The sequence below is a fragment of the Bos grunniens genome, chromosome 28 (assembly GCF_055505025.1).
Source record: "Bos grunniens cultivar Pamir isolate PY7600 chromosome 28, Bosgru_T2T1.0, whole genome shotgun sequence".
NCBI lineage: Eukaryota > Metazoa > Chordata > Mammalia > Artiodactyla > Bovidae > Bos > Bos grunniens.
This window is the reverse complement of record NC_141192.1, coordinates 12,653,529-12,676,410: the sequence shown is the minus strand read 5'-3', so window position 1 is coordinate 12,676,410 and position 22,882 is coordinate 12,653,529. Positions and strand designations below refer to the sequence as shown.

Genomic DNA, 22,882 nt, shown 5'->3' with positions numbered 1-22,882 from the left:
ACGCTGCAGCCTCTGGGCCAGGCTGGGTCTTCTTCACCCCCGGGGTGCAGGGACCCAGCTGAGATCACGAGAAGATCCTGGTGTCCTTCGAGCCCCTGTGCTTTTCACGGCCCAGGCAAAACCTGCAGATCTGAACATGAGCCCCCAGGGCAGGATTGGAATCTTAACATACATGAGCTGCCTGGTTACAACCAGCACCCACGCTGGACACGTGGGAGGGAAGGAGGGAGTCGGAGGGGCTGACACTGCAGGTGAGAGGGGCGCCCAATCATCGCGAGAGTTGGAGGGAACCTCAGAGAGTGGCCAGCTCCACCCAAACGCTGCGGGGGTGGGGGACAGCTGTCTCAAACGTAGGAACAAAGAGCCGAGGAAGCCGGGGAGAGGTGGAAAACACATGAAACACAGGTGTCTTCACAACGAGTTACAGAAATTGACCTTTATTTGTTGTACTAAAGTCTGTTTAACTTTTGATACAAAGGAAGGTTTTAGTACAGAAAACCCCAGTCTGTCAGAACAGTACCCGTGCACACTGTACCATCTCTGTGCCAACCCCAGCCGCCCAGAGCAGCGGCCCCGCGGGTGCCAGCGAAACCCTGCGACAGCCTGCGGTTGGTCCTAGCTGTCTGAGCCAGAACACGTGTACCTGTGAAACAAAGGGCAGCACTGAGACTGAAATGTGTCTCCTTGCGAACAACTGTGCAAGAAAATATATCCCTTTTTAAAAAAATGTCAGTATGGCTAAACTATAATCTAGTGTCTAGAATTACAAAGAATAAAATGAAATCAGCGATTTCTTGCTAGTAAAATGAAATGTTAGGAACAGTATTAAAATAGAGGTCCTACCCCAGTGACACTTACCCGGAGCCCCGTACAGTACCTATTATTAACAGGACGCACAGTTTAAGGAGGAACCACACCAAATCTTCAGCCAGAAACATCTGGCATCAGATGCGTTAAAAAACAAAACAAAACAAAGCCATCCTCGTGGAGCTCTGCTCATGTTGTGAGAGCTGAAGCCAAGACTAGATAGATCCCAGTTTCTCTTGAATTTTAACAGTGACCACATTGATCCTCAAGCTTCCGTAAAAGCTCTCTTTCCAGAGTCTGAAATACGAATTGTTTTTAGATCAAACAGAGCTGATGTGCCTGACCCATTGTAAAGCATTTGGGAATTACTCTGCAAAATCTGCACTGGTAAAGGCTGTCACTATTCACAGAACCGAAGGAGGACCCAGTGGCATGCCTCAGCCCCAGCCTGACACCCTGCCCAGAACTGGCTGTGTCACAGTGAACCCACAAAGCTCTGAGGACCAGAGAGAACGCTGGAATCGTGAACACAGGTGGATGAGAAGTAAGAGGTGGCAGAAGGCAGGAGACAAAGTCTGAGGAATGCGCCTACAAGACGGCGGAAGTCACCTTCCTAGGTGCAGGAGAACGCGCAGCCCCACAAAGGCACTAGTTCCGCACCCACTGACGTCTAAGCAGCCGCAGTCACAGGGCCTTCCGAGAGAGGGGCCACCGAGGAGCAGGGCATTCGTCAGAGGTCTGGTCCCACAGCTAAGAACCTCCCAGAGCAAAGCGGCCCCCAGCGAGGTTCCAGAGTGTTTCGTTGAAAGCAGGCACAAAACCAACACCAAAGCGACAGTGAGGAAAAGGGCGGGGGCTGGGCAGCGACAACACGGAGCCATTCAAGTAAACATAAACAACCGAGTACTTCGAAAAGGCTTGTAAACTTGTGATCTGAAAGGTTCTCTTTGCAGCATCTCTGTTGAGCTGGCTACAAGGAAGGTTGGTGTCGAGTCCCCAACTCCACAGTCTGTCTTAAAGCACACACGTGTGGGAGAAGCACAGTCCGCTGGCCGGGGTCTGGATCCCGTCCGTCTGTGGCCTTCCGTCTGCAGAGGAGGTACTTCTGGAGCCCCGGTTCATGGATCCCTCCCCTTCGTGTTTACACACAGTGGCGTTGATCCGCAGTCACTGCAAAGAGCTGCACCAGGCGGTCGGGCTGGAGGCCAGGCTACAGTCATCCCCAGCGCTGTGTTCTAGAGAGGGCAGGCTGGGATCCACAGGACTTTATTTTGCTCTTGATTGACCACTGCCAAGATCTGAGTGCAAATGCTCGACAGGGCTCCTCCCTGGACGACCCCTGCAAGAGAGTCCCCAAACACACCCGTCATCGGCTCGGAGGAAGACGCCCCGAAGGAGGCGCAAACAGACCCTTCACTCTTCCTGGTGCTCTGCCTGTCTTCAGCTACTCGGCTCAACTGCTCTACCCCCGCCTCACTTCTCTTCCATCAGCAAGAAATTGGGAAAGAAAAAGAGAGTTGAGTGCAAATCACTTCGGCTTTTTATCTATCCCTCTCGGCAACTGTTCATACCACGTTAAAATCTGGGGCTCAAACGAAGGCTGGCGTCTGATTTTCCAGGTTGCCCTGAGCCCTGTAATATGGGTGACGTGATGTCACTATGCACATAATTCGCCAGGCTCCACAGCAGTGATGACCCGGGCTGGTGTGCCTCGTCACGCAACGCGGAGTCCCAGTACATTGGGAAGCAGCCTGGGGTATGTTGTAATAGTCCAAGTGGCAGCAAGATTCTAGAGGGAACTAGGCTGGGTCTCGAGAGCTGGGCACCCCATGGCCCAGAGAAGACTCTCAGCAAAGATGATGGGCCATCCCCAGCTCCGGCTCAGGCCTGCTGCTTGGCAAGGTTTCAGCACCACGGCCCAGCAGACACTAGACAAGGGCTCTGTGCGTGCTCCGTGGAACAGCGCCACACCCTGGCTTCCTGCCACAGATACTGACGGTGAACGTTTAGAAATGGCTATGACAATGTGACGGAGTAATTTCACATCTGCTAAATCTGATAAAAAATCAAAGCCTGTATGTCGTAAGTTTTGAAGTTTTAAATTTTCCTTTCTCTAGTAAACTGCTAAAGTATTTAACTGAAATATCGGTCTGTAATGGATTTAAAATTAAAACACAAACACACATACACATACACAGGAGAGCCAGGGCTGGGTTCTGAGACCAAATACTGCATGAGAAGCACCAATCATAACACTCTCTACATGTTACTTAAAATCACAGTCTCCACCTCTCTTGACCACGATGTTGTTATGGCCCCTACAAATGACTGATTTCATGGAAGAAGTCGGAAGCCACCAAGTACTATGGCAACTACTAAATTAGAGTTTCTTTTAGTTTGCCTTGTTTCAAAGACAAGAGACAGTAATGGTGCAGTTTGTCATCAAACGCCACTGCGAAACTGGCCTACCCTGGAGGGTGCTGGGGATGGGTGCTCACAGCCACCACTGCTGTGCCACCTGCCTGGGGAGTGCGGAGCTGTGCCACATGGCGCCTGTGCAGCCGTAACTCAAGACCAACTGTGACCCAAGGCCAGAATCAGTGAACTTTACCTTTGGACCGACAAGCCCCCGATGCTGCCCTGTGCCTGCAATAAGACTGTCTGTAATGAAAGTGCCCACTGCGGTGGCATCACCAGGCACCCCGGAAGTGCGGGCTGTAACACTTCTAAGTTAGAAGGGCATCCTTGGGAAGGCTGTGAACGTCCTTGCCACCCGCTCCTCTTTGGGCCCGACGCATACCTACCTGTGAAGTACCTGCTGTACTCCTGTTCAATCTTCTGAGCCGTCTCAAACTGCTCTTTGGAATGCCTTTGAGTCACCTTGTCCTTCAGGTAGATGGGGTCTCTCTGCTCCCTATCGGGACATCCAGGAACCTGGCTGAGCCTTCTCACCTTCCCCATGCCCTCCTCTCAGCTTCTCTGTCCAGAATAACAGGGCTACCCCCAACCGCACGTGCGCCCCTGGGGGAGCACAGCGCAGCCTGCTGGCCCCACAGGGAGCTCTGGGCAGAGACAGGGAAGAACTCAGATGCCCCAGCTGGCCCCCGAGTGCAGGTACCAGAAGCCTGGGAGCACCGAAAGGCAAAGGTGAGGGGGGAGCATATGGGGGCTTGGCAAGTTGTTAGCCTAACCACAAAAACTGAAGCTCAGTAAGAGCAAAGGCCCATGCACATCACAAGTCAGCTCCTGGTGGACCTGGGCTGCCCAGTTCCTGTGTCGTCGTGAGCACCAAGACGAAAGGCAGGCGAGGGCGAGAGGGCATGGGGGTCAGGAGGGAGATACGCAGACTAAGTGGTGCAGACTCGAGGCGCTGTGGCAGCCCCCACACAGGACAGAAAGCGTTGGGGAGGGCTGTGCTGGGTTAACACGACTGGCTGGGTGTGAGATGGGCACATGGCGGGGGCGGGGGGGGGGGGTAGGGGGGGCACTCCTACCCAGGAGGCCTGTTCAAAGCCAATGCCCTGCCACCCCCCACGCCCAGCAAGGCCGGGCCAAGCCCCCGAGGAGCCGGGCACCCACTTGATGTGCTTGGCGCTCTTGTAGTGGATGAAGATGACGATGGGGTAGATGTGCATGTGGTGCAGTCGCTCGATGGCGTGCGGGGCGACGTCCAGGAGACAGTGCCGGTTCTGCAGGGAGGGAGAGGTGAACACCCGGGCAGGGGCAGGGCTGAGCCTCAGGAACTCAGCCTCTGTCTGCCATGGAGGGGCCCCACTCCTCACCTGACACTACCCGGCCTCACCCTCTAAGTGAATACATGAGGTGCTACTGAGGAACAAGGCAGCAAAACCATTCTGACATGAAGAGGGCGTGTGACCCCCGGTGGGGAAACCTCATCCAGGGAAACCTCTCCCCACAGGCTGTCAGCTTTGATGATGGCCAAGGCTGGGAACGGGGGCCATGTGGGGTCTGGACAACCCAACTCCAAACCCCTTTCCCGCCTTTACCCAGATACACGAACATTCTAAAGCACCACCCCACCTGGCCTCAGAAACCTTACCCAGAAAGCCCATGGTACCTTTTCTGTGATCTCCTTTATGGAAGCCACAGTGGTCACGTCAAAGTGGCCACTCCTCCGCTTGTAATCGACAAACAGGCAGTCTTTGACGCCCCGCTCGATGGCCTGCTGGGAGGCCTTCATCACCTCTGCAAAGCACAGACACAGGAATCAGCAGGTGTGGCGCCGTGAGCCATCGCTGCACAGGCGGGGAAAGCACTGCACGGAAACCCAGCCCTGCCAGCCTCACTCCCAGAGAAAGAGCCAGAGGCTGAATGCTGATGCGATCCAAGTCAGAAGGATGAAAACTCTATGAGATCCACCCCGGAAGCAGGTGAACACAAACACGGGGACAGACACAGCCCAGCAGGCCTGAGGGCCGCCCTTACCAAGGGGGCATCTGCAGAACTTGCTGGGTGCCTCGTTCACCAGCATCTCCTTCACCACATCCAGGAAGGGCCCCAGGATCAGGACGGGCCTCAGGGAGGTGCAGTCCACCTTCTGGACCCGCTGATAGGCCAGGCTCACTGGATCTGGGGGAGAGAGGGCAGCAGAGGATGGGCACCCACCCGGAGCAGAGGGAGGGCCGGGAGGGGCTGGGGACCCACTGCTCCCCTGACTTAGCTTACCCCAGGCAGACCTGTCTCCTTCACTCCACAGATCCAGAGCCAGGGACCCAGCTCACCCCGGTCTGCCTAGGACTCGCCCAATTTTAGCACTGAGAGTCCCACACCCTGGGCACCAGGGCATGGCCACTCCTGCACCGTGTCCCACTCCTTGGACACCTGAGGCATTGCAGCACTTTATTCAGCTCAAATTCTCCAATGTGCATTCAACGCACGGTCCCCTCACCATTAGACGTTCCGTTCTCTACAGGTGCCACCTCCCCTGAGCGGGGTGGGTCGTGTGACCCAGACCTGCCCCATGCAGTGAGCAAACTATCCCCCTTCCCATGAGCTGAAACGGACAGGACCAGGGGCAGTGACCCAGCTCTGACCCTGCAGATGACAACCCACCCCCAGGAAATGACAAGAGGGACACGAGACAAAAGGGACTTGGCTCCCTGATGGTCCCCAGAACAGAGCTGCCTCCAAGGGGCTACCTACCAACCCAGACTTTTATGTGGCAGAGAAGCTTATCATGCTTCAGCCATTGTTATTTGGTCTCAGTTACAGCACTCAAACCAATATCCTAGCTGATACATGTAGTTAAGTCTCCCCTTCCACAAAATGAATAAAAAATGCTCACAGAAAGAGATAGCCTAAAACCAGCATGCAGATATCTTCCTGACACCTCCCAGGTACCAATCACTGTGCTGGCAACTCAGAAACACTTTTAAAAACTTTTAAAAGAATAGCACAGACCCAGGGCAAAGAACTTCCTCCAAGAGGAGATAATAACATCCCCCCTTTTAAAGCTTTGACCATGACAGGTAAGCTAGGCATCCTCTCCAACCCCCTTTCTCCAGTCTTGGTCCCTGGCAGCTTCCTCTCAACTGGCATCATTGCTGGTTATGAGGATTCAAAGCATATCCCATGGGCAGAGGAGAGTGGCGGGCTACAGTCCGTAGGGTCACAAAGAGTCGGACACGACTATAAAGTGTATCCTTTTATGTGCTCATAAAACCTGGAAAATACGTATGTCCAACAAAAATGACAGACAATAAATATTCTGTAACCCCTCTTTACTCAGTCTTACGTTTCTGTTGAAAGCATCCCTGTTGACTCACACTGATCCCCTTTTATCCTTTGTAACATCCTAAAACGTGAATGCACTGCACCTACCATTTCTCTGTGTATGGACATTAAGACCATGTCTTCAGCTCAACAGAATCGTCTTCTCCCGTAATGACTATTAACATTCCACACTGAGGGGCACCAATTTAGAAGTTTTCTGATCCTCTCAGAATAATCTGCTTTGTCAGAAGTTCTCATAATAACAGAATCACAGGGCTCCAGAGCCTCTCACAAGCACAATATCCAACCAGAGTCAGAGGCCCAGAGAAAATAAACTCCCTGGGAAGGGTAAATATACAAACATATAATCTGGAAGCAACCTAATGGAGGTATGTAGACTCCTTTTAAAACTGGTACAGATATTAAAATCAAAAGCATAAAAGTAATTATGTACCTAATATTCAGATAATATAAAAGGAGGTAATCAGTGTCATCCATAACATAAAGGGGTGGAGGGGAACACAGAGATGTAGTTTTATATAAGATTGAAGCTATCATCAGTTTAAAATGAATTGCTATAACCTAAAGATATTTTATGTAATTACAATAGTAACCAAAAAAAAACTATAAAATATACACAAAAGGAAATGAGAAAGAAATTAAAACATGTCACTACAACCAAAAAAAAAAAAAAATCAATGAAATACAAAAGAAGGCAGCAAGGAAGGAAAAGATAAGATGAAAAAGCAACAAGACATACAGAAAACAACTAAAAAATACTCTTTCATATGAGCAATTAAGTATAAATTGATTAAATGCCCCGATTAAATGATGCAGATTGGCTGAATGCATAAATAAAAAAGATCCAACTATACGCTGTCTACAAGAGACTCACTTTAGATCTAAGGATATACATAGGCTAAAGATGAAAGGACAAGAAAAAATGGTTCATGCAAATGGGGAATCTAAAGAGAGCAGGAGTGACCATGATTGTATCAGACAAAATAGACTGGAAGACAAAAACTGTCACAAGAGACAAAGAACATTATAGTATGATAGAAAGATCATTTAGCCAAACAGGTACATCAATCATAAGTATATGCGCACCCAGCCCTAGAATTCCCAAATAAGTGAACACTGATGAAACTGAAGGGAGACACAGACGACACAGTATCCGTACAGGACTTCAACACCCTGACTTCAATTCTGGATGGTATAGCCAGTGCGGTGCTAAGTCACTTCAGTCGTGTCCGACTCTCTGTGACCCGGTGGACGGTAGCCCGCCAGGGTCCTCTGTCCATGGGACTCTCTAGGTAAGAATGCTGGAGTAGTTTGCCATGCTCTCCTCCAGGGGATCTTCCTGACCCAGAAATTGAACCCGCATCTCTAATGTCTCTTGTGCTGGCAGGAGGATTCTTTACCACTAGCACCACCTGGGAAAGCCAGCACAATCAGACAGAAAATCAATAAGGAAACAGCACCTGAACAACACTATAAACCCATGGACCTAACACTCCCCCCTAGAGCCTCCAAGGAAGCATGGACCTAACACTCCCCCCTAGAGCCTCCAAGGAAGCATGGACCTGCCAACACCTGGATTTTGGCCCAATAGTATTGATTTTGGACTTCTGGCTTCCAGAACTGAGAGAGAATAAATGCATACTATGCTGACCACAAAGCTTGTAACATACATTGCAAAAGCCCCAGGAAATGAACACACAGTGAAAGCTAGAGGACAATGAATAATATCTTTAAAATGCATAAACATCGACCCATCTACAATTCTATATCCAGTGAAAATCTAAGAAACTGAGACTGTCACCAACAAACCTGCATCAGAAGAAATGCTAAAGATCATAACAAGAAAATGGTAATTACATGAGGTGAGGGTATAGTCCATGGGGCCGCAAAGAGTCAGACAGGAGTGAGCAGCTGAGCACACAAACACACGCGCAAAGGGCATGTTAACTATAGCTAACCTTATTGTGGTTAATCTTTTGCAACTCATACACATATCAAATTATTGTTTTGTACACCTTAAACTTACACAATAATATATGTCAGTTATATGTCAAGTTGGAAAAAAAAAATGCTGAAGCGAGTATATATCAGAAAGAAAAAATGAGAGGGAAAGAGGATGACAGGAAGGAATGAAGAATAATGGAAAGGATAAACATAAGTGAATGACTGATGTGTAAATTAATAACACTGCTGGATTTAAAAATACATATAAAATGAAAATGATAATCAAGCAAAAGGTAGGAAGTAGGTAAGGAAGTCATGGTGTTCTGATGTTTTAAAATTACTGAGGAAGTGGTCAAAGTCATGATTCATGTTAGTAGTAGGTCAGATACACATTGTGAGGGCTGCTGTAATCACCACCCCCAAAAGAATAAAACAAAACTAATAAAAACTAAGAGATTGAGGAGGGGGCAGAATAACAAAAATGCTTGATTAATCCAAAAAAAGTAAGAAAAGAAAGGGAACATAAAACAGGCAGGATAACAGAAAACAAACAGTAAGATGGTAAATATATCAGTGATGATTTAATCAGTAATTAACTACTCCAATTAAAGGATAAAGACTGTCACTGGTGTGTTCAAATGTGAAAACATCTCAGGCTGTACACTTTTCTATAGATGTATTTGCATTTTTCTATACACGTCTCAATAAAATGAAAAAAGATGAAGTGTCATAGTGAGTTAAAAAAAACCCTACATGCTGCTTACAGAGCCACGTAAATATGAAGCTGTAAAAAAGTATGAAACGATGGGAAAAGATGAACTATGCAAACACTTAACCAATAGAAAGCTCGTGTGATAATTATACTGTAACAAAATAGAAATAGTTTTCTAGCCTTTTTTAAGGCCAGAAACATTACTAGAGACGAAACATTTTATAATGATAAAAGGGTCAATTTAACAGTAAGATATAACTATTTAAAGCCAACTTCAAAATATGTGTGTGCACGCTAAGTCGCTTCAGTCATGTCCGACTTTTTGTGACCCTGTGGACTATAGCCTGCCAGGGTCCTTGGTCCATGGGTTTCTCCAGGTAAGAATACTGGAGGGGGGCACCATACCCTTCTCCAGGGGATCTTTCCAACCCAGGAATTGAATCGCGGGCAGGGAGGGGGCTGGGGGCAGGGAGGGAGGGGGCTCCCTCTTATGTCCCCTGCGTTGGCAGGCGGATTCTTTACCACCAGCGCCACCTGGGAACACCCCCATAACTTAAAAACATAGAATGAAAAAAAAACTCTGAAGAACTGCAGACTAGACAAATGGCTATTTTCCAAAGACATCTACTGGATATACACCATACACCAGAGATGCTGTCTACAGAAGAAAAGAGAAGGGAGAATCAAGCAACTATTATTCTGAAAAGACAGTCTTTTTTTTTTTTTTTTTTTTTTACATTTTAAATTTAAAAATGTAAAAACCTATTTTCAGCTTGAAGGCCATTTAAGAGCAGGCAATGAACCAGATCCAGCCCATAGACTCTGGTTTGCCAACCCCTGACCTGACTATCATGTCCGTGGGCCATGAACAAGGGTGGGACTCACTCAACTCACTGTGTCGAAGACCTGAAATAACAGGTGAGGAAGCAGGGGAGGAGGAAGCCAGCTGTCCTGCCTTCTGAGGCCCACTGCCCCCTCACCCCGCCCACAGCCTGCCTATCAGGGACGGCACACCTTCCAGGACAGGGGTCACACCCAGGGGTCCAGGGATCAGCATTCATCAGAGCCTCCTGCTTTACAGGACAGATATACCGTTCCACAGGGCGATCTGCCAAAGGATGTCTGACACTCCCTGACATGCAACCCCAGGACTGGGCAGGTGCCTGGCCCTGGGAGGATCCTGTAAGGAGTAAAGCCAGAAAGGCCAAGATCTGCACAGTGGCCCCTGGTTACCACCAAGCAGCCTGGAATAACCTCAAAACAAACTAGAGGCAATGCACCGGGCAAGACCTGCTTTTTGCCCACCCAATATCCATCTTCCTTTCTTCCTTACTAGGAGAACCTGCTTTACTGAAGCCAGCAGGGCACCAGTGAAAACCTTGCCATTTCAGCCTCCCTTGCAGTTGCAAGCAGTCAATGAGGTGTAAGTGGAAAATGAAGAGGGGGCTTCCAGGTAAGCTGTTTAAAGAGGCACACCGTTGCCATGCCCTTTTCTTCTTGCTGCCTGAACATGGATGTGATGGCAGGAGATGGGGAGACCTTAAGGACAGAGGACACATCCTACAGGTGGTAGACTCTGAGGACTGCAGCACCACCATCCCAACCCAGACACACTCCTTGATCAATTATGTCTGAGAAAAGCAAACCCCTGTCTTTGTTCACGTCATTGCAGTGAGGCTTCTGTGGTCAAGAGCAAACCTCAGCCTGAGAGCCTGCTGGAAAAGCCAGCTCAGTCACTTGCCTTCAAAGAGTGGAATGGAGTCATTGGAAAAGGTGTCCAAGGCAAGGAGGTCTTTCCCATCTTTGGACCCGCTGCGTTTGTGCTTATGTTTCCTTCGAAAGAAGGATCTGCGTGCAGCCGCCGAGAGCGTCTTTGCAGCGCTGCTGTCGTCTTTGACTTCAGACATGCTGAGCCTCCGGGAGAATTCTTGGTCCATTCTGAAGACAAGAGCACAGCAGTGCTGGGAAGGGCCAAGGGACCATCGCCTGTCGCCCTGCCCACCTGCGGCGAGCAGGATCAACGCTGGGGCTCCAGGCTCCCCACCCCAACCCTCTGTAGGTTTCCTGGCCACTTCAGCACCCAAGCCCCCGAGGACCCCCTGGTGCCAGTACTCTGGGGTGGCACCCACACCAATGCTGGGCAGTTCTCAGAGCAGGCCAACTCCTATATTCAGGTGAGGGTCAGAGGGAGCTGCTAAGACAGCCTTCCCTTGTGACACTAAAAAGTATAATTCCAGCCACAAAAAGGAGGAAAGCATAGAAATGCACTGCAACACGGAAGAACCATGAAAAAAATGATGCCAAGTAGAGGGAGTTGGTCACAAAAGACCATGTGCTGTATGTATGACTCCATTAATGGAAAGTCCAGACAGGGAACCTTGTAGAGACAGAAAGGAGACCAGTGGTGGCTCAGGGTTAGCAACAGGGGGCAGGTAGACAGAACAAGGCGGGTAGCTGAAGGGTACAAGGCTTCTCTCTGAGATGGTGAAAATATTCTCAAATTGACTATGGTGATGGTTGCACGTATCTGTGAAAACACTAAAAGCCAAGGAATTGCATACTTTGGGTAAATGCATGGCACATGAATTATATCTCAACAAACATAATTAAAAAAAGCATGTCTCCTAAGTTGCCGCTATACTTCTGACTTGGATACATCACTGACTTAAACTTGGAACAGCTTTTTGGACAAGCGACTTTGGCAAAACTTACAGAGCAGAAGCTGAGAGGACATCAGAATAAGCGCCCAGCAGCCCAGGCGCCATCACATGGTATGTCCCCATGGGCGCCGCCCGCCCCAGCCCCAGGCCAACTCTAGAACACTCACACGTATTTGCTGGGGATCTGCCCACGCTGCATCTTCTGGGCATTCTCATCCAGCTGCCAGGCCATCCAGGACCCAAATGAGCCCTGGGGCAAGGTGTCATCCACATACAGGATGTCGTCTTTCTTAAAGCTCAGCTCAGGCTCCACCTCTGCCAGTCGCTCATACAGGGCCCTGGACCGGGAGATGGAGGGGAAGTCAGGCCACAGGCCGCCCCTTACAGCCAAGCTCCGAGGCCCACTCTCCTGCTCTTAAGCTCTCCCCAGACCACGATCAGGACCCATCTCTCCCCATTCTAGCAGCAGTTCCCAAAGGAGGGAGCATCACGAGCCCCTCACGCCCATCAGATAAAAGCCTTTTTGCCAAGGACCAAGGCCATATCTCCACTTCCAAAAGAGTCTTTCCTATTTGCACTCCTCCCACATCAAAGTCGATGCTTCCTACACAGCGGAAACTTCTCAGAATGGAAGCGTGCCATCCTTGACTGAGGAGGGTGTACCTAGACACAGGGACCCCATACCTCACAGTACACAGTAAATCAGTACTTGCCATTCTTGTGTGGCCTCAGATCTCATGAAGAAAGCTGCATGCCTCCTAGAAAATGCCTGATGCCTGTGCCCCACCCCCTACTCTGCCCTTTTCATGTATTCCTTCAGGGCACTCCAGATGCTGCGACATCCACACACACTGCAGAGGGGTGTGCAGACTGAGTCAGGGGAGACCCGGAGAGGGGCACAGGCCACAGGAAAATGGGGCTCAGCGGCCTCAAACTTCCCCAGGCCCAAAACCCTAAAGAGAGAGCCTGTCTCACCCGAGGAGCTTTCAAGGGTTTTTCTAAGTAAGCTTAGAATTTGGGGCCCAAGTAATAATGCTCATAGTCCCATCCCTCAAGGGCAAGAAACACAGGGACATTCACAGGGAACAGCCTCCATCAAAAGCCCCTCCCCAAGCCCCAAGTTCCTGGCAGCCCTGGCCACTGATACCTGATGTAGAAACTGTCGCCAGGCAGGCCCTTAATCTTGGAGAACTCCTCAGGGCGGTACTGCACCTTCAGGCGGACGCTGTCCTTGGGCTTCAGCATCTCCACGTAGACCTCCTCCACTGTCTTGCTGCGTACATCCAGACTGCCATACTACCCAGAGATGGAGACGGGGGTCAGAGGGCAGAAGCAGGGAGGCCTGGGCACCCGTGAGGGGCCAGTAGTGGGATAAGGAGAAGATTCAGCATCCCCATCTCTGGGCATCCATCTGCCCCACGTCTACAGAGGCTGAGGCCTCTACCGAGTGCCTGCTCTGCCCTCAACTGCTCCCAGCAGAGACCCTGTTCTAGCCTCTCAGCCAGTGAGGCCTACTGGAAACACGGCACTTCCCCTTGCTAAAGCTCCTTGTAGCTTTCAGTACCTACAACCTGCCTCCCCCATCCAACGGGAGACCCAGTGAGAGGGAGATGGTGCTCACCATCAGACTCGAGTCCTGGTCCTACTGCTGCCAGGAGCAGAGCATCTGCCCTCCCGATGCCAGTGCCCAAGCTGGGTCCTAACATGCCTAATATGCCTGCTTCCCTAATATTTACCCAGAGTGGGTCTGGGTAGCGTTCAACACCCAATGGGATGCCAGGCTGTGCTCCCCCGCCTCCATGTCACCTGAGACGGCAGGAAGCCTGACACGTGGGCAGAGGGCAGCCTGGCTGCTGCTCGGCAGCTCAGAACTTACCTCAAGGATGAGGTCCCCGGGCACGAGGCCGTCGGGGCCCCTGGCAGGACTGTCGTCCTCCACCTCGGCCACAAACACCCCGTGCAGGTTCCCTCCACATAAGTGCACGCCAAGCTCCAACTGCGACTTCTTGATGAAGACGACTCGGGGCTCTGGGGTCTTCTTGGTGGCATCTCCCACCATCCTTTCAGGAAGGAAAACGAAGCTCTTCAATTGTGCACAGGAAGGGAGGCAGGCGCGAACAAAGACGAAACGGTGGTGACACCCTGACCATTTTCTGCTCCCCTCTCAGGTCTCATGAGGCCCCAGAACCAGGAGCCAGGAGTGAGGCTGACACAGCTCTACCTGTAGTGGCTCGGTTTATAGGCAGGGCACTGAGATGAGGCAGAGGTGAACACACAGCCATGGTCACCCCGCCACTCAGGGACAGAGTGGACATCAACGCCGCTATTTCCAGCCCAGCTGTCCATCACACGTCGTGGGTTGCATCTCACCCACCTGGATTGCACTTGTTTTCCTAATTTTATTCTCCTGAGAAAGTCAGAGCCGGGGTAACCTCCAGGCCACAACTCATTCAGCAAATGTTTACTGAGCAGTGTCTATGGCCCAGAGGGTACTGAACCAAAAGCCACCAAGGAACTCACAACACAGGGACACTGAAAGGCTAGCAAATAAACTGAGCAAAGGCAACGGGGCAGCAATGGAGCCTGATGAGTGGGACCTCAGGGGAGCAGCCAGAGAGTGACAAAACTTTTGCTGCAGGCAAGTATAGCCAAGATTGTCGGGAGAAATATCAATAACCTCAGATACGCAGATGACACCACCCTTATGGCAGAAAGTGAAGAGGAAATAAAGAGCCTCTTGATGAAAGTTAAAGAGGAGAGTGAAAAGCTGGCTTAAAGGTCAACATTCAGAAAACTAAGATCATGGCATCCGGTCCCATCACCTCATGGCAAATAGATGGGGAAACAATGGAAACGGTGACAGACTATTTTCTTGGGCTCCAAAATCACTGCAGATGGTGATGGCAGCCATGAAATTAAGAGACACTTGCTCCTTGGAAGAAAAGCTATAACAAACTTAAGACAGCATATTAAAAAGCAGAGACATCATTTTGCCAACAAAGGTCCGTCTAGTCAAAGCTATCATTTTTCCAGTAGTCATGTATGGATGTGAGAGTTGGACCATAAAGAAAGCTGAGCGCCTAAGAGCGGATGCTTTTGAACTGTGTGTTGGAGAAGACTCCCAAGAGTCCCCTGGATTGCAAGGAGATCAAACCACTCAATCCTAAAGGAACTCAGTCCTGAATATTCATTGGAGGACTGATGCTGAAGCTGAAACTCCAATACTCGGGCCACCTGATGTGAAGAATTGACTCATAAAAGACCCCGATGCTGGGAAGATTGAAGGCAGGAGAAGGGGATGACAGAGGATGAGATGGTTGGAGAGCATCACTGACTTGATGGACATGAGTTTGAGCAAGCTCCAGGAGTTGGTGATGGATAGGGAGGCCTGGTGTGCTGCAGTCCACAGGGTCATAAAGAGTCAGACATGACTGAACTGAAGTGCACCCCTCACAGGCACAGTGAAGGGTCACAAGCAGGAGAGCCCTGAAGAGGCCCCAGCCTCCAGCCTGTAACTTCCGTGAGGAGTCCATCAACGCCATGCCAGAGAAAGGGCTCCATCCAGGATTGCAGGAACACCTCCCAACCCAGCCTGCACAGCCCTCGCCCCACCTCCCCTCCAGTTCCTGTGAGAACAGGGCCTCCTCCTGCCCATACTACCACTGGTCCCTCCTCCTGACTTCTCTCCATGCCCACCCTTCGCGTGGGTAACCCCTGCTCGTCCTGAACACTGTCACTCAGCTCCCAGCCATGCTCCATCATGGCCCCCGGTCCCCCTCCCAGCACTTCAGCTGTGCTGTACACGCCTGTTCACTGATCTACCACCCTCAAACCAGGAGCTCCTTGGGGGCAACACTGCTGTGGATGGCCAGAGCCCCAGCCTGGATGGGTGAGGACTGTGGGATTCAGCATCTGAGAACAAGTGAAGTGAGAAAAGGAGGAGAAAAAGAAAAAAAGTAGAGCCAGGATTGAGTCAGTGGAAAAACTAGAGAAAAAAGAGAGGGCAGGAGAGAGAGAGGGAAAAGGACTGGCATGCTCCCCACACCAAATCCTGACAAGCTGGTGTGCCATCTGCAATGCAGGGCAGCGCTGGGACCACGTCCCTCAGAGGATGCACAGGGGCTATAAAAATGACCTTCCTGGCCGCCCCGCTCAACCCAGGTGCACTGACGGAAGGCTCTTGGCAAGCAGTTACTGACCTGGAGCTGGGGGTGCTCTGCTTGGCCGGGGGTGTGCCAGGGCCCTCGTCCTGCTCCATCAGCGGGTCAATGACAGAGGGATGCTCTGGGGTGGTGGCCCCGCTGCCCTGGAGAGTGGAGTGAATACCAACGGGGTCCAGGTGGGAGCTGGGGACAGAGGACAGGAAGAATAAGGAATGGCAGGCAGCTGCCCAGAGCCATCCCGCTGTGGTGGTGCTGGGCTCTGGGATGTGAACGAAGACCAGGTCACACAGCTCTATGATCTGAGCCCTGAGAAGAGCAAGTGCCTTGGCAGCTTGGACTCAGTTGTCCACCTGCATGATCTGCCTGTCCTCAACTTGAGGGCAAACGGTGAGCCTGAGGACACCTGAATCCGCTGCTCCCCTTTCCTGTGTCTGAGCATCTCAGCCCCACCCCTGCACCACAGGGGCACTTCTCTCTCTCTGCTTACCTGTCCTGCAACCTGCAGCACAAAGGCAGGTGTCTGGCGTCTGCCCACGGACAGGGGTCGGACCGCTCAATGTGAGGATCCACCTCAGGCCTCAGTGCCTGGCTACCACAGACATGTGCCGGGGCATCCTGCTTCACAGGGTGCCTGGCCACCTGTTTCCACACCCCATTTCTGGAGGGGAAACCCTCCCTTGATATGTCTCTTCTCCAGAGCCCAAGGCTGCTCAACTCTCCTCTCATGGCAGCAGAATCCCCAGAGCTTGCAGCTGCACATGGTTTCCTCAGAGCAAGCCACACACCTGCGGCCTCCACTTCTCCTCCTGCAGCCCAGATGCCCCTCGGAGGCCCAGGACCTCACCTGGACCGGGAGTGGCTGCTAAGCTGGTGCATGTGCGGGTTGTACTGGGCCAGAATGGTGATGGTGTCGCACTGCTGCCCGATGATGAGCCGGGCCTGCTGCTCTGTGGCGCTCCGCAGGTTGATGCCATTGAACTAGGAAACACGGAGAACGGGCTCAGCAAGGAGAGAAGAGGGCACGGAGGAGGTCCTGGGACTCAGAAAGGGATGAGGGGAGGGGGAGAAGGGCGGCTTCCCGCTCACCTCAAGTAACTGGTCCCCATACTCAAGGCCAGCCTGGTGAGCGATGCTCCCCCCGGTCACCTTGGAGACGTAGACGCCACCCTTCTCCCCACTCACGATGGAGATGCCCAGCGGCTCCGAGCCCTTCTGCAGCTTCACATGGCGTGGCTCCTCCACATAGGGCCTTGGAAGAGAGCCAATGGTTTTGGGGACTTAGACTCAAAGGGAAGGTCTGGGGAGGGTCTGAGGTCAGGCATGCATTCGCTATGCAGAGAGGGCCAGGGAACGTGGACGCTCCTATGACGACACAGCTGGATGGGCACATGATGAAGTCCACCCTCACACAGTGGTGATGCACAACCCATGCACCACACAACCCATGCAATACAAACACGACCCCCACGGTGGACACAGAGGCATCAGTCCCAAAGTCACAGAGTGGTCCGTGTGAACTATAAGCACTGATATACGCAGGGAAAGGGCACGCAGGCTTCCACGACCGGAGAGGAATGGCCTCACGATGTGCAATTTACAAACCTCCAGTGGGGTCTCAGATGCCCTCGGAGGAAAAGAAGTGCTTTCTGGGATGATGTTTACCCCCAAAGGGACAATGTGAAATACCAGTTTTTATATTTACCAGTACACAGGGTGATGTAAACTGATCATGAAATTAAGCTGCTGCAAACCCGAGGCATTTAAAAGGGGTCGGGGAGGCTGGGAGCAAGGTGACACCATGCAGTCGCTGGCCCCAGGCTGCCACCCACCGCCCTGAGGGAATGAGGGGCATGGGGGCTGGGGTGGGGCCCTGCTGTCGGGCCAACCTCAGACTCCTCAGCGAGGAGGACCTGGGCCTGGCAGCCGCAGGCAATCTCAGGAGGGATCTGTGGTGGTGGAGGCATCTGGAAGGTGCAAAGGGTTAGAAAGAAGAGAGGGGTGATTGGAGGAGAAAGACAACCACGGAGGCCTGGAATGTAACAGACAGACAGCTGCATGACACTGAGCCACCAGGGCTGCGCTGCACGCAGCCTGGGCTCCAAGCAGAGCACCGCCCCCAGGTCCCCTCCTCCAGAGCACGTGGGTGGGTGTGAATCCACGTGTAGAAGGGCAGGTGGGCAGCGGGGAGCCCTTTTTGAGGTAATCCTTCCCTTTTAACCTCCTGAATAATTTAAACTTTTATAATATCCAGAGTTTTGTCAAAACAATAAAGCTTCTTTGTAAAAGAGGTTCATAAAATATACTTAGTATTCCAAATAGCTTGAAACATAACATTAAGGAGGAAATCTTTACGTATATAAAATAAGATAAAATGCATTTACACTGTAAATGTAATACTTGCGTGTGTGCGCATGTACACGCACACACCCCCGCTTGTACACGCGCACCGCCCCCCCCCCCCGCCCCCCCGCCAAAAGGTTAAATAACAGCAATTGAATCTCTGGTTGATGATCAGTGGTCCCCAACCTTTTCAGGACCAGGAATCAATTTCATGGAAGACAATTTATCCACGAACCAGGGTTGGAGAAGATGGTTTTGGAATGATTCAAATGCATTACATTTATTATGCACATTATTTCTTATCTACTGCCACCACTGATCTGACAGGAGGTACTGGTCTGAGGCCCAGATGTTGGGGACCCCTGAATTATGCAACCTTTTTTCTTTCTAAATCCTCCTGAAACCATCTCCCCCAACCCTGGTCCATGGAAAAATTGTCTTCCATGTAATATATCTCTGGTGCTGAAGAGGCTGGGGACCGCTGATCATCAGAGATTCAATTGTTTACCCAGTTTTCAATAATGATAGTGTATTTTAGACTGAAGAAAAGAGGGACTATTTTTAATGAGTAATCCGTCCTTCAGCCAGGTCACACACGTTAAACTTGATGTCATTTAAGCACCATGAAGGCAGGTGTCATTGACACACACACGCTCACACACATCAGTTCTCTGTGCTCTGTAGAGGAAGCTAAGGGGATGTCCAATTGCATAAGACAAGGCCCCTTCTGATTCTGAGGAACCCACCGTACTGGGGGGAAGATCTTGTTCCCTCAAAGACCTGAGCTGGGGTTCAGTAAAACCACACCCCTTCAGGGCCAGTGTGTGCTCCCGTCTGCACAATGCAGGTGAGGCTCTCATGAACACATCCATACAAACTGCGCCTGACCCCCCGGGGGCCTGCTGGCAGTTACAGGCACAAGCTGCGCTCCAGTTCACACTTGCTTGGTGTGCTGTCTCACAAGTTCAGACTGTCAAGTCAGATGAGGTTTTCTTAATGACGGGCCCAGCCAGCAGCATCGTTTCTATGGCTCATAGCTACAAGGGCCCTCGGCTTTTTGGACTGAAGTAGAGGAAAGTAGCTCTAGTCCTTGGTCATTCAGTTGTGTCTGACTCTTTAGGACCCTGTGGACTGTAGCCCACAAGGCTCCTCTGTCCATGGTATTTCCCAGGCAAGAATACTGGAGTGTGTTGCCGTTGCCTTCTGCAGGGCATCTTCTCGACCCAGGGATTGAACCTGCGTCTCCTGCACTGAAGGCAGATTCTTTACTATCTGAGCCACCAGGGGAGCTGCAGTCCTTGCAAGTAATTAAATAAAGGTAAGTTTGAGCTTAATCCTATCTCCCACTACCATCTAGAGAGAACCCTTTAAATAAAAATCCGATCTGGTGAATCCCACTCTGAAGAACAACTGAAGCGGATGAGGAGCCCACAGAGTTTGTGCAGCGAGGGATGGCCCTGAGAAGAGGCACGTCTGGAGGGACAGCTGCTTTTCAAAATGAACCAATAAATGGCTAATTGTACGTGTATGCCTCATACACTTTTTTTTTCCTACGTGTGTTTTATCTCACAATAAGCTTGGGGGCAGAGGTCAAACAATGCAGCTATGTTCTGGGGTCAAAAAGCAAAGGATAAGAACGAGTCTGATTCTAATTAAGGTCGGCTGATCGCTAACCAAGTGAGCACAGACAGACTACTCCGAATTCCCAACTTCAGTCTCCTCCCCTTACATGGGGTCAGTGCTGACACTGCTGATCACGGGGTTACACGAGGATTGCACAACTTACTATGTGGACAGTGCTTAAACAAGGGCCTGGGAGGTGGTGAATGGCATCACTCCATCACAATGTCAGGTCGACGCCAGCATCACTTGCTGGAGCCCCCCACCTCCGCCTGCGGGCACTCAGTTTAAGAGCTCACCCTGCCTCCCTGGCCAGCCAGGTGCGCCCCTCCTCCAGCATCAGGAGCGCACAGGACTCCCTCATGACGTCCTACAGCAAGACACCAGCGAATGCGAGGCGACCCAAGCTGCAGCGGCCTCGCTGGAGGTCAACTCTGTGGGCCCTCCCCAACCCCCGGCACCTCCCAGGACTCAGCGCTGGCCCACCGCAGGGGCGCCTGTCCCCCGGGCCTGCTCACCTGTCCTTCCTGCGCTCCCCGGGGGCAGCAGGGTTGACAGCAATCCTGGGCAACGTGGCGGCTGAGGTCTGGGACTGGCTACAGGAGGACAGGCCTTCTACGCTGAGGGGAGACTGCGGGGGCGTGCTGCACTCCGAGTGCGACAGCGAGCCTGCGGGGCGGGCGGGTGCGGGCCAGACGGCCCAGACACACGGCCGTGAGCGCAGGTGCCTGAGGCCTGCCCTGCCGGCCATTACTGATGGCGGAGGTAGTTGGGGAGCTGTGAGCGGTGCCCAGAGCCCCCACCTTGAGGACGGAGGGGCCAGCAGGGGAGGGAAGCACTGAGGAAGACCTCACCTCTGTCAGAGCCCACGACAGACCGCGGGTATCTCGGCGTCGATGGGATTTTAATGCGTTCTGCCTTGAACTGCAAATTGCTGGAAGACCCTGTGGCTCCACAAGAAGACAAAAGCTTAGGCTTGTGACTGAACAGTGCCCCTTACTCCCTCCCCACCACCCTAGGAGTCAGGAAAGACACACGGTTACACAGAAGTAAGCGGGCCCGGCCATTTGTCCCTGGGGGTGTCTCAACGTGGGACCGTCAGGGAAAGCAGACGCTCAGTCCCCAGCATGTGAATAATCTGTGCAGGGGGAGGCTGCCGCAGAACGGTATCAAGTCTGGCTCCAGCCCCGAGCAGACGGTAACCCAGGTGACAAAAGTCACTGTGGCCTTGTCTCCACAAGGCTGGAAGCAGCCCCACATGAGTGTCCTTCTGGGATAACTGTCAGGCTCGACTGCAGGTGGCATTCTCTGAACAGCAACGCAACATCCCCCAGAATGACCTCAGGGTAGGAGCAGGGCTCCTGGGCTACAGATCATCAGAGCAACTGCATGGCCACCGTGGGAAGCTGCAGGAAGGCCACAGGAAAGGGCTCTGGGTGCAGAATGGAGTCAGCCTCGGCCCCAGGTCAGGAGAGGGGCCACCGGGAGGTCTGGGCATGAGGGTGTGGATGCAAAGGAAGGCTGGTGCCTGCTCCGGCGAGAAGGCTCCAGTAGCGTACTTACCAAGGCGGGCACTGGAGGGCAGGGAGTTGGACCCATGGGAGGCTCTCATGTCAGAGCAGTCGCTGCAGGCCCTGGGGCTCAGGTCCAGGCTGAGGCGGCCCTGGTGTTGGACACTGTGTGAGAAGCAGACAGGTGAGGAGCTCGGGAGGAAGACCAGGATGGGACCAAGTGACTGGCTTTCCCGAGGCCCTCTGCCAGCTCAAAGCAACCCAGAAGCCGCTCCCGGGCAGCTGAGGACACTGACCACCCACAGCTGCGCACAGAGGGCCCTGCAAGCCCCGGGCCAGGACCAGACAGAAGGGACTGCAGAAGGCCTGAATCCTGCAGAAGGTGGGCAGGGCGAAGCTGGACGGCACCGAGGACAGAGTCCTGCACCTCCCTCAGGAAAGCCCGCCCAGGAGACTGGAGAGTGGAGGGCGGGGAGACGACATAGCCCAGGTCAGGGCTGGCCTGCCCAACAGTGACCTCCTCTAGCTGTGAGACTCCATCTCGGCAGTGCTTGCAGCCTTCCAGTGGTCTTCACTGCACTCAGGATAAAACCCAAACTCTGCATCACGGCCACAGGCCCTACAGGGTTTGTGCCTTCCTCCTGACTCACCATCTCTTCCCCGGGCTCTCCTACTCTGTCCCTTGAGCCCATCACCTGTCTCAGACACCTGGGCCGCAGCACCCACGGCCCTCCTTCCCAGAAGCTCCTCCCCAAGTCCTGTGCGACTGGCCTCGTCTTGCCCCTCTGGTCATGGCAGCATCCCCCTGCATGGGGTCCTCCTCATGGCCCAATCTAACTTCTCACAGCCTAATCTGTTGACATTTTAGGGTCTTCAAGGTCACTCAGCACCATCTGATCTGAGTGGTTCTGTTCTCTCTCTTTTTTTTTTTTTACACCCGCCCCCCACCCCCACCACTTGAACACAAATGCCATAGGAGAGGAAGTTTATCTGCTTAATTTTCCACTATAAAGAACTATCGCAGTCTGTGGCATGTAGTAGATGATCAATTAAAATCTTAAAAACTGAAGCAATGAGTGATCTTGCATCAATCTATTCAGTTTTTAAGGCTCCATTCTGATCTATCAACCAAAGACAGTTAAGAGCAAGGTTGCTATAGCAATCAAGTGAGATGATGCTTATAAACGTCCGAGCATACTGCCTGGCACTCAGGTATCACCTGCCATCACTACCATCTTCCTATAAATACCTTTTCAAGCTCCATGTTGGTAAATGAAGAGAGTGACCTTAAAGTTTACTTTCCCTGGGGTCCCAGTGCTATTCTACCAAGTCCCTTCCCCATACAGAGCCCCTCTGTGTACAGTGGCTTTA

At 52.0% G+C, this 22,882-nt stretch overlaps 1 protein-coding gene across 9 annotated transcripts in view; it reads right to left on the bottom strand.

Annotated features, from left to right (window-relative positions):
- Nucleotides 1-421: 421 nt before the first annotated feature.
- The window catches only part of DLG5 (discs large MAGUK scaffold protein 5), a 123,659-nt gene continuing 101,198 nt past the window's right edge, over nt 422-22,882 (bottom strand). For 3 of the 9 annotated variants that reach the window (XM_086381816.1, XM_086381821.1, XM_086381818.1), the window contains 16 exons: nt 21,564-21,676; nt 20,855-20,950; nt 20,519-20,669; nt 17,927-18,004; nt 17,127-17,289; nt 16,885-17,018; nt 16,077-16,223; nt 13,754-13,937; nt 13,025-13,173; nt 12,045-12,215; nt 10,959-11,155; nt 5,254-5,397; nt 4,886-5,013; nt 4,387-4,496; nt 3,612-3,721; nt 422-2,146 (listed from right to left, as the gene is read on the bottom strand). In XM_086381816.1, the coding sequence (XP_086237942.1) occupies nt 2,043-2,146; nt 3,612-3,721; nt 4,387-4,496; nt 4,886-5,013; nt 5,254-5,397; nt 10,959-11,155; nt 12,045-12,215; nt 13,025-13,173; nt 13,754-13,937; nt 16,077-16,223; nt 16,885-17,018; nt 17,127-17,289; nt 17,927-18,004; nt 20,519-20,669; nt 20,855-20,950; nt 21,564-21,676 (2,179 nt within the window). In that variant the 3' untranslated portion in view covers nt 422-2,042. The remainder of the gene's footprint in view (nt 2,147-3,611; nt 3,722-4,386; nt 4,497-4,885; nt 5,014-5,253; nt 5,398-10,958; nt 11,156-12,044; nt 12,216-13,024; nt 13,174-13,753; nt 13,938-16,076; nt 16,224-16,884; nt 17,019-17,126; nt 17,290-17,926; nt 18,005-20,518; nt 20,670-20,854; nt 20,951-21,563; nt 21,677-22,882) is intronic. The other 6 variants (XM_086381820.1, XM_086381824.1, XM_086381822.1 and 3 more) reach the window with 3 other exon arrangements.